This window comes from Glycine max, chromosome 11 (genome assembly GCF_000004515.6).
Source record: "Glycine max cultivar Williams 82 chromosome 11, Glycine_max_v4.0, whole genome shotgun sequence".
In the NCBI taxonomy this organism is placed as follows: Eukaryota; Viridiplantae; Streptophyta; class Magnoliopsida; order Fabales; family Fabaceae; genus Glycine; species Glycine max.
Window position 1 is genome coordinate 7,461,262 of NC_038247.2, and position 11,496 is coordinate 7,472,757.

The window sequence follows — 11,496 nt, forward strand, 5'->3', positions numbered from 1 at the left end:
AAAATCCTTTGAGTAGTGTAATTTGTAAATATGTAGATACATATGTGACGGTGCTTGTATGAATATAATATATGAATCATGTTAAAGGTGGTTAGGTGATTCTCATATAGCTGTGTGTGTCCCTTCTAAATGATCGCAAAGATAAGATGAAACTGAGATTCTGAGTTTTTCTTAATTTTTTTTAGTTGGAAAAGAGGGTTGCTGCTTCCTTGCATATGTTCTTTTACGTTAAATTTGATTAAACAAAAGCGATTTCACAAGTCATGACAAAATAAAAACAAGTAATTCTAATATTTTAAGAAACTTGACTCAACCATCGTCATAAAATTATGTAACTGCTCTAACTCTAAAAAGCTTGGTTATTCGCACCAGTTTTTTATTTTTTATTTTTATTCATGGTAACTCTCGGGTCAATTCAAAAGAAAATATGTCCAGATTATTGATGAAATTATTTTTCACTCATGCAGGTCAAATCATAAAAAAATAATATTATAATGCATTTTCTACAACAATTTTAGAGGCGTATTTTATCTTTATGTAGATTTGAATTTAACATTGGCAAGTTTCATGGCATATCAACTTCAACCGGAGATTGGAAGAGACTAGTGAATGAAAAGCATAATGAATTACGATATAATGCTTAAAAAGAAAACAATTTATTTGAAGCCATAAAAGGTTTTCGTTCACAAGGGAAAATAGTTGTTACTTGTTACGCATTCCCATTAAACTAACTACTCATGCTTTCATAAATCTCACCAACATAAGCACAAGAAAACGATAGCAAGAACAAACCATTGAATTGCTACGTGGAGATCAAGTTCCATTATTTTCACAAGTTAATTTACATACAGAATGTCAGCAAATAATTCAGTAATATATCAATATATGTATATCTGACCTGCATATGAACAAGAACAAGAATTTCAACAAAAGCTGCCTTATACTTGTGTGTGTGGTGATAACATATGGGAATTCTGTCTCCTTCTCTGAGAGATCCTAAAAACCACTTAGAATAAAATAAAGATTAATAACAAAGTGATAGCAGTGGCAGCGGTAGCAGCAAGATGAGTACGTTCCAGCTTGGAGGGAGACACGACAACTCGATGGAATGACTCGTGCCTGGAATGCATGCAGCAAAAGTTGAGCCTTCTACAGGTGTAATATGAGAGCAAGAAGAATCCAAACATGAAGGGCGAAAGGAAGAGGAATGACTGAATGTAGATGGCTGTGTGATTCTGCTGAGCCTTGTAGGTGGTGTATTGGGAGAGCCACAACAAGCTAAGGACAATGCCTAATATCACAAGCAAGTGAAGAGTTGGAGAAAGAGAAGCAGCAGTGTCTATGGTCTGCTCTTGCAATATGCATTCCTGCTTCCATTCTGCACTTTTCTTCTTTGTATAGAACCACCCCATTTTGCTCTCTTTCTTTCTCACTTAATGAAACATGCAGAACTAGACTGTATCATAAGCACACTAGGTTATATGGAGAACATATCTTTACCATAAGACAAATAAATGTAAAGATTATTTTTTCCGCAATGGGTTATATGGATTTTATTTCGCAAAAATAATATCAAAATTACATCTTAACTTTTGGGGAGTAAACGACAGCAGTAATACAAATGATAACACAAAATTTAATAAGATAAAATAAAATGATAATATGGAGAGATGGAAAGGATAGTTTTTTGCTCACATTTTTTCTCTCCACGAAATCAGTAATTGAAACTTACCTTATTAAGCCAAAGTAGCATAAACTTGTGAATAATGAGAGCGAAGATAGAAGACCAAAGGGTCGCACAAGCTGATATAGAAAAATTATATTTGAAAACATTTGTTGGTTATGATCTCATGGAGAAGGGGGGAACGTTCAGATTTGTGAAGAATATATAGAAGCAAAGGCTGATGAGAAATATTGTGGCTAATTCAGATTTAAAATATTTTCAATACACATTTAAAAATTGAAAATAAATAGAAATTAAAAACCACATAAATTTCTCCACAAAAACCCACCAATGCATCTATGATAATTGACCTTGAGAAATCCTAAAACAATTTATTATATTCTGAATATACACATTTGAAATTTAAAAATAAACGAGATTAAAACCCCCAAAAATTTCTACACCAAAAATAAGAAAATGAGATAAAATTAATTTTGTAAAACATTTTTGTTATTAATTATTGATTGAAACAATTAATTACTATTAGTAATATATATTTAATTCGATTGAATATTTTTCTCTCTCGCTATTTTATAGTATTTTTAGAAACCTTGGCATGCTAGGGAGGCTATGATATGACTCATGAGATGTGGTTCTTTTAATAAAAATATAATCAAACACTAGTAAATTAAAACACACATAATATTTTATATTTAATTAACTATCATATTTTCTTAACATAATTATTATACTTTTAATGATATTTTGATTGATTCAAATTTTGATTGAAATTAAAAATAACATAAATGATACTAAAAAAATCTTTCTATACTTATCCTAGATATAATTGGGTTAAATGGAAACAAATCAATTGGAATCAATATTGAATTATTGATAATACATTATCATTTTTTAATTTTAAACTTTTATTTTTCTTGAAAAAAAATATTATCTAATAAAAAAATTAATTACACAATTAATATGAAAAAAATTAAGATGAAAAAAGGCAGGACCTATTTTAAAAATGTTCGACAGTCTTAGTCAACAAATATCTTTCATATAATATATTGATTTATAGTATCCTTTAGAAACCTTGGCAGCTTGCTAGGGAGGTTATATGACTCATGAGATGCTGTTTTTTTTTTAATAAAAATGTAACCAAACACTAATATATTAAAACTTACAAATATTTTATATCCAATCAACTAATATATTCTCTTAACACAACAGTTACATATGAAGATAATATAGTTCTAATAGAATCAAGATTTTTCATGTGCGGCAAACTATTTGTAATTGAAGTGATTGTTGTCCTTCAAGAATAATCATCCTTTATTTTGTTTGAAGAAAAAATGTACTTAGAGGTTAATGAACATAAAAGGCTAAACTAAAATATTATAATGCCAAATTAACTTTAATATAACCATATTTATATTTATTTATTATTAAATTAAAATTTGTAAATAATAAAAAGTATTATCCCACACATAATGTACGGGTTAGAGGTTAATTGAACGTAAGAAGTAAAACTAAAATGTTGTAATGCCAAATTAACTTTTATAAAATTATATTTGTTTATTATTATTCTTTTTAAGTTATCAATTTTTTTTCTAAATTACATTTATTTATTATTACCTCACACATAATGCACGGACACACATACTACGTATTATTGCATTTACTTTCAATCATTTAAGTCCATGTTATCAATTTTATATTTTTTTTCATTCATTCACTTAATTTTTTTTTATTTTTACAGGATTAAATTAATGATCTGCATAAAAAGTGATTATAATTGAACAATTTAATTTTTTTTTAATAAAAATGATTTATTATAATTTACATTGGAGTTTTATTACGTAGTTTCATATTTTTAAACATATTTCTTTGACTTTGGGAGAGTAATATTATCAAGATTATTTTATAGTTGTATTAAAAATTAATCACATTCAATTATGTTTTCTTATTTCCAATTAATAAAAAAAACTTATAGACATGTGAATTGATTTTTTTAATAATATAAAAATGAATAAAATTGTTAATATATTTTTTATATAATCTAAAAAATTTTCCTCCAAATTTTCCTGTGCGATCCTTACATCACAAGGGTACTATCTAGTTATATATAATAACTACTTTAATTAAATATCCACAAAAAACTACTTTAATTAAATATAATATATAATTGTAATTAAATAATGAATATATATCTTTATAAGATCAATTTCAAAGGACAATTATATATATCTTTATAAGAGCAATTTCTAAGAACAATTATTCAATAAGTGTTTTTATGATTTTTTGTTTAGCAATAATTTTTTCTTAATTTTCATCTCTTTTAATATATTATTGTCATATTTATTTTTAAATTAAAATTTTATACTTTTTAAAATAATTTATCAAAAACTAAAATAACTTTATATCATAATATAAATTATTTATTATGATTTTAAAATATAAATTATATGTTTAAAAATATTTTTTTATTATAAATTTTAATTACATAAAATAAATATTTATACTGCACATTACACAAATTAAAATATTAGTTAATCATACAATAAAATAATAGTCAAATAATTGATTAAAATAAAAGAAAACATTTTTTTATATCGTATTTTTATGGTCTTAGTATACATGAGTAGGATAAGTGAGTCACCAAGTGCCACGTGAAACGACCAATGAAAAGCGACAATTCCAACATCTAAGCAAAGAGAGTACGCCCTATATTTAAACGACATCGTTCGTGGAATGCGCAACTTCTTTCCCTAAAACACACCCCATTACAATTCTCTGTATTTCAGGGTTGAAAATTCACACGTTGAATTGAAATTTGGAAATCGTGACACCAACCCTACACCACCATGGCCTCCGTAGACAAATTTTGGGCTTTTGCCCTCGCTCTTCTCCTCCTTGCCTCCCCTCTCCTCCAAGGTCTGCTCCCTCTCTTTCTAGATCCAGATCTGTTTCTCCTTCGATCCTTGCATGTCACGATTATCGTGATTTCTTATTAGATTTATAAAAAGGTTCCTATTTTTACTTTGGTGCCGACCCAATCGTTCCCTTTCCAGCTGCCCCTTTGAGCTCTGATCTGCTTTATTATTGTTTTTTTGGATTCTGATCTTTGCTGGGACCATGTGTTTTTGCTTGCACTGCATTCCTGCTTTGATATCAAGGAGAGTGAAAAGATCGCTTTTTTAGGGATGGGCATTTTACAATTGTCGAAAATTTGTATCTTTTAACATAGATTTCAAAATTGAATTCCCGAGCTAGATTGACTTATAGGGGTGGATTGATGGTATAATGCTATGTTTATCTGGAATCTGGTTATGTTTGTTGCGCTGTGTTAAGTTTGTCTGTCAAAGATACATAGATGTTAAAAATTCAGCATGTCTCTTACTCTCTGCTATTTATTATTTTATTTGCCCCATTGGATCTGTCTAATAACTTCATATGCATGTTTTCATGCATTTTGTGCATGGTCATGATTAGATGTGGTTTTTTCTACTTGCTAGTTGCTAGGTGTCAGTCAGACTCCGAAGATGTAGTGGAGGCTGCTGAAGAATCAAGTGATATCGGCATTGTTGGTGATGATGTCCAAGACTTTGGTGATGGGACCTTCCCTTCTGCTCCAGGAATTGAAACAATAAGTGTTTTTCCAAAAAATAGTGCGAGATGTAAGAATGGTTCTGTCTAGTTCACCAAAAGTATGGTTCATAATGCATTCTTTTGTTTTGTTTGATAGTGGGTTGAATTTGCTTTTTCATGTAAATTCGATGCAGTGATAACAGCTGGAGAAGAGACAGAGCTGCTTGTTGGTGTTAAAAATGATGGTAAGTCAATCAAATTTGATACTCATTGTTGTATTTTAGCTTGCAGTTTGATGCTTTTGACTTTGTTAACTGTTATGTTTGTCACTATTCAGTAGTTATGCCTTTCATTTTTCGTATGACACTGGAACATATCTTCATTTTTCATTATTCTTCTACATAATTTTCTTATTGATATACGGAGAGAGTGGAAACAAAAAAAGAAAATAGAGGTATTCATGCATTAGCAGATTGGCTAATTCCATTCGTTGTGTGGAATGAAAACAGGGGATTCAAGCTTGAATGTTATTGCGATCAAGGCTAGTGTTCACCTTCCTTTTGATCACCGTATGCTGGTTCAAAATCTTACTGCACAGGTAATAAGTTGCTGAATTTCGAAATTAAACGTGGCTATTTATTTGTGATTAAGAATTATACTGCCCATATTATTTTGAAGGATTAGTTATGCTTGATAAAAATTAATGAAGATTCTATAGAATTAGAATCAATACTGGGAATAAGCTAATTATTTATTCTAAAAAGAGAGTTTCAAATATTCCTGAAAATAGTTTGGGTAATAAAATGTAAAGTATATGTTGTTTGGGTCCAAGAGTTTGAAGAAACTCTTAATAGTTTTCCACTTCATACTCTCCCCTTCAAAGACCAGGTTTTAAAATACTAGAACTATAAATATTCATATGACAAGGAATGCTATATTTGGCCCTTGTATTGACAATGGTTTTTCAGCATATTTGTGTATGCATATCATAGAGTTGTCGCCGCCACTCCTGTATGCTAAAAGGGTGAATAGATGTTTTGTGATATTTTTCATTTCCTTTTTATTTCATCCAGAGTCCATGTTCCCCATAAAATATGAGAGCCAATGATTTTGTCAGGCTAGATAATGCCAACCGTCTAAGTAGTTCTGCAAGTTCATTTGGGAACATTGAATTACCTTGAACAAATTACTTTGGGAACTTTTGGTTAATACGTCAGTATCACATTATTCAGCTTATTCTCTGATTCAGCAAATGGTATTGCTCATAAATATTTTAAATGCAAGCTTTTGTTTTAATTGCAGGGTTTTAACAATGGTTCTGTACCAGCCTCAGCACAAGCTACTTTCCCATATTTATTTGCAGTCAGTAAGTTCTTGCAGGTATCTCCATGGCTCTAAAGGCCAACGCTTTTAGTTTCTCAGTGAGTAACGCATCACAAGGGAAAGCATCACTAGGGACTATTATACTCATTATGCCTAATAATTTTTCTGTTTTGCAGGCAGGAACTTTTGACCTTGTGGGCACTATTATATACGAGATAGATGAACATCCATATCAAAGCACCTTTTTTAATGGCACTGTTGAGGTTGTTGAATCTGGTGCTTTTCTTAGCATGGAATCCGTTTTTCTTGTTACTCTTGGGGTTGCACTCCTTGTCCTCCTGGGGCTATGGATTCATGGCCAAATACAGTACCTATCTAAGGTACTAAAATCTTTATCTTTTTCAAATAATGTGCTATCAAGGATTGCCTTCACTATTAGAGTTTGCTAATGGTACTCCTCATAATATGTCCTGATTTATACTCAGACTTTGCACTTGTTTGGTTTGCTAACTACAATGTGTCATGAGATCATAAGTCAGAACTCAGAATTATTTGGTTTTCTTGTTATTTGATTATTTTTGCCTAACTCCATGGTTCATTCAAAATTCTTGCCAAACACTACTTCATAGTTCATACTAACTGCGATTTGGCAGTGTATTAATTTTAGAGTTCTACCTTATATCCATTTCCGTAACGAAGACTACTATGAAATTGTCCTTTGCGGGAGATTGTTAGATGGTCTAGGACGGAGAGGTCTGTAAAATAATCAGCAGCTTTCTAGGAGAAGTCATGTTTGCATGGTTTTAAGCTATAACTGATGTGATTTGTGTGATTTGGTGTGGGTTTTTAGTTATCTAAAGCAAGAGAATCCATTTACTCCTGGAGCATACAAGAGCCTCTCTCTTAATTTGATGAGTTTTTCAGATCTCATGCATATACAATATTAAGAAAGGCAGCTGATCAGAATTTTCATTTAAAAGAAAATCTCAAGTGTTTCTTTTTGTTTCCCACTTAAGTCACTTATTTGCTTACTCTTTCTGATAATTTCATTCCTGCAAATGAATATTTGGTCAGAAAACAAAGAGGGCTCCAAAAGTTGAAGTTGGGACTAAGACTACTGATGCTTCAACAGATGAATGGCTACAGGTCTGTTCGTATGCTTTACGGTTTTATATAATGTTGAAAATCAGGATAAAATAATATACATATTTTGATGTCATATTTGATGCTTAAACCTGCAATGTAACATTATTGGATTTATGAAATCTCTTCCTATTCCTTTTATTTTGACACACAGGGAACTGCTTATACTCAGTCTCTGTCAAGCAAGTCAAAGAAGAAGAAGTAGATAAACAATTTCTCACGTTCAGCCACTCACTAGACTCTACCATGGATATGGAATACAGAATCCTGTAACTGACTAGGGTTGAGTATGAGAGAACACGAGGAAGTAGTTGTGAAATTTTGGCTGAAAGATCCAGCTTTCTGTTGTAGCTTAAGAATTTTTACTTTTCTACATTTGAATGAAGTTGAGCTTTTTCTAAACTAACAAGGATTTCAGTTAGGAAGGATACAACTTTTGAGATGTGGCATAATTTTTATTAGATAACGTTTGTTTTACTTTTACCTATATCCTGTGTTTGTGGGTGAATTTGGATTTTTGGTTTCTAGTCTATGCCTTTTCCTCATTTTATATATTTATTATGACGGAGCTTATTAGTGGAATGGAAGTTATAGACATGGGATTGATTGAAAGTAAATTCGTAGGGGATGTAAGATATTATCTTGACCTAGTGGGATAGGACTATTGTTGCAAGATATTTATGTGGTGCTGGTATTATTTGGAACCATAGAACACAGGAAGAAATAAAAGTGAGGAGAGAAATCCTTTCAAAGTGGCATGTTGACTCTTGTACAAGTTGAAAACACGAACTTTTTGGGTGGTGAGAAAACTTTGGGAAAACAGAGGAATGAAATCTTTGGTGTTGAAAGAAATGCAATATAACGCAATGAAACAAAATTATGGATTTTTTTTGTTATCATGTCATCAGAATGGAAATAGAATATCTACTGGTTTTGTTGAGGATTGTTTAAGGAGATTGGAATTTGGTTTTACTTAGATTAATGACTTATTGGTAAAAAAATCATGAATTTGAATGCGGATCAATGGGGTGGGTGGGAAGGGTTTAACGTTGAACTTCCTCTTAAACCATAGTTTTCGGGGTACCGATGATGTTGAAGGCAAGTTTGATTGGGTGTGGAAAAGTACCCGGGAGGGAGACATTGAGAATGCAGCTAATAGGTATCTATCCTATCCTTTTAAAGGTTTTGTATGTTTTTGGTTCCTTCTTAAGAATTCATCTAGTCCATCAATGTATGGTAATTTTGCTAATTTTAATACATCAAAAAGTGGAGAAGGAAGAATGTGTTGTTTTGGAAATAAAAGTACTTTTGAGTTCTCATCTCAATCAAACATGCACAAAACGGTTGAAGTTGACAAATTAATTGTCTTTATTTAATTCCATCTTGTTTCATTTAAGTATTGAGATGGTTTTAATTGTAATTGTTTGTAGAATTATTAATGAGGGATATGACTGAATATTTTTTTTCCCAGACCTTAATTTCTAAAATGATATTAGTATTGATTTTTGTTTCTCTCTAAAAAGTATAATTTGAGAAAAGGAGATAAAGTTTATTGTTTTTTTTTCTTATAAATCAAATAATGTCATGTAAAGTAATCATTATTTTTATTTTCTTTCATCTGATTTTTCCTTCATTTCTAAATATACAGACAAAAATTCAATCATTATTTCTTTTTTAAATTACTCATTTGGTTCTTATAATTTCACAATCTATATCTTTTAATTCATATAGTTTGAAAGTGATTTTTTAAGTCTTTATAGTTTATATTTTAATTTTTTTTAGTCTATATAGTTTAAAAAATGATTTTTTAGTCCTAATAATTTATATTTTAATTCTTTTTTAATCATTCTAGTTCGAAGGTGATATTTTTAGTTTCTATAATTTGTGTTTTAATTAACTTTTAATTCTTATTACAAAAATTTTATAAAAATAATTAGTTACAAATTAGTTATAAATTATAAATTATTTTTTATTACAAGTTATCTTGCGCTAAATTAGTTATAAATTATTTGTTAATGTTTTTTTTTAGTTTATTGTAATTGATAGTATATCTAATATTTTGATGATAAAGATTAAAAAGGAATTAAAATATAAAGTATAAGGACTAAAAAGATCACTTCCAATTATAGGGACACAGAATTAAAATGCAAATGATAAGGATTAAAAAAATCACTTTCAATTAAACTAAAAAATAATTAAAATATAAACTATATAAAGACTAAAATGTACAAATTAAATGATGAAACTATAAGATCAAATGATTAATTAAACATTTTCTTTTACCAAATTGTTATATTTTGTTAAATGCAAATAATGAATTAAGATACTTTTAAGGATTGATAAATAAAAATATTTAATGAAAAGAATTCAAATTTCTAAATGAATTTAATGATGTATTTTTTTTTAATTTCTTATCAAGTATTCTTAATTTTTTTTATCAAAATTCTTTTATATACTTTTATTTTAAAATAACTTTCACTTTAAATGATTTGTTTTATTTTAAATTATTTTTAAAAAATAAAAACAACAAATGTATGACAAACACCGCTATTTTTTAAAATGATTTTGAAGACTTATAATCTTTTTTATTAGAAAAGATTTTACTTCAGAATGTATATGGCTAGTACTAGTATTTATGAAATTTTCTATTGCTGTGTATTAACCAAAGTATATTTTTCTCTAAAATTGGTGTAAAATAACACATGGTATCTAAGTTGCATTAATGATGTACAGTAGACAATCCTTTTTTCTTTCTTTAAACTTAAAACAATATGTTAAATCAGTAAATCTCTATAATTAAGGATTAATTGCTCGATCATTGACAACTAACACACAGTAACACTTGTATTCAAATATTCAATCACGATTTATATACCTGTCAATTATCTGTTACAGCAAATGCCTACAGCCTACACGACGACTGATTGTGTCCGGAATGTAGCAGCACGTTGGTTTGTGTTACTTAATGTTTCATAAATCTCTATACGTATTTCTATAAAAATAATGCCAAATCCTTCTATTATATTCTCTTAGTAATCCTTTTTTTTTTGTTAAAACATAAACCAACATTTTATATATTTTATTATATTAATTACATTATTCAATATTTTTATATGACATTGACTGTTCAGAGACTTAATAAAAAAATGTTATAATTAACAAGATATATATAACATTGCTCTATAAAAAATTTTAAATGAATAAAAATAAAAACTATCAAAAAAATATTATTAATGCATTCTCATTATAAATTTCAACATAATTTTTAATTAAAAAAAATGGCTATCCTTCAACCAGCTAGTGTCCTAATTAATTTCATTAAAAACAGTGTCTTAATTACTGAAAGAAGGTTACAAGAGAGTATAGTACCAATAAATCTCGCAAAGTAAATATTTCATAAATATCTGAGGAAGTCATGTTAATCACATATGGCACTTGGGGCCACTGCATCCATCCATTGTACTTATTAGTAAATGCTTAGTCTCTGAGCTTATATTTAAAACATTTCCGGACATAGTTGGAGGATATGATTAGCCCCTAATAAAGTATAGCTATGTACTAAAATAAACAAGAGTTGGATTCAGCGCGAAAGTGATTGCCAACTACAATACTTTCGTAGCAATTAGCAGAATGTCACATTTGTTTCTAAAATTGATAGAGCTCTCCTTGCTTTCCACCAAAATTGAATTGATGAACACAGCTCTATAAAACCATCAATTATATATGTATCAAAGTCAATCAACGAAGAAAGAGATGGATAGGCATATTTTAAGTATTGA

At 29.1% G+C, this 11,496-nt stretch overlaps 1 protein-coding gene across 1 annotated transcript; it reads left to right on the forward strand.

The window, feature by feature from the left end:
* The first annotated feature begins 4,337 nt into the window (after window positions 1-4,337).
* Window positions 4,338-8,204, forward strand: LOC100777232 (translocon-associated protein subunit alpha). The gene is made up of 8 exons (XM_003537712.5): window positions 4,338-4,597; window positions 5,179-5,340; window positions 5,446-5,496; window positions 5,761-5,849; window positions 6,554-6,631; window positions 6,751-6,954; window positions 7,649-7,720; window positions 7,872-8,204. Exons 1-8 carry the CDS (start codon window positions 4,528-4,530, stop codon window positions 7,920-7,922), a joined length of 777 nt encoding a protein of 258 aa, XP_003537760.3. The 5' UTR covers window positions 4,338-4,527; the 3' UTR covers window positions 7,923-8,204.
* Window positions 8,205-11,496: the final 3,292 nt, after the last annotated feature.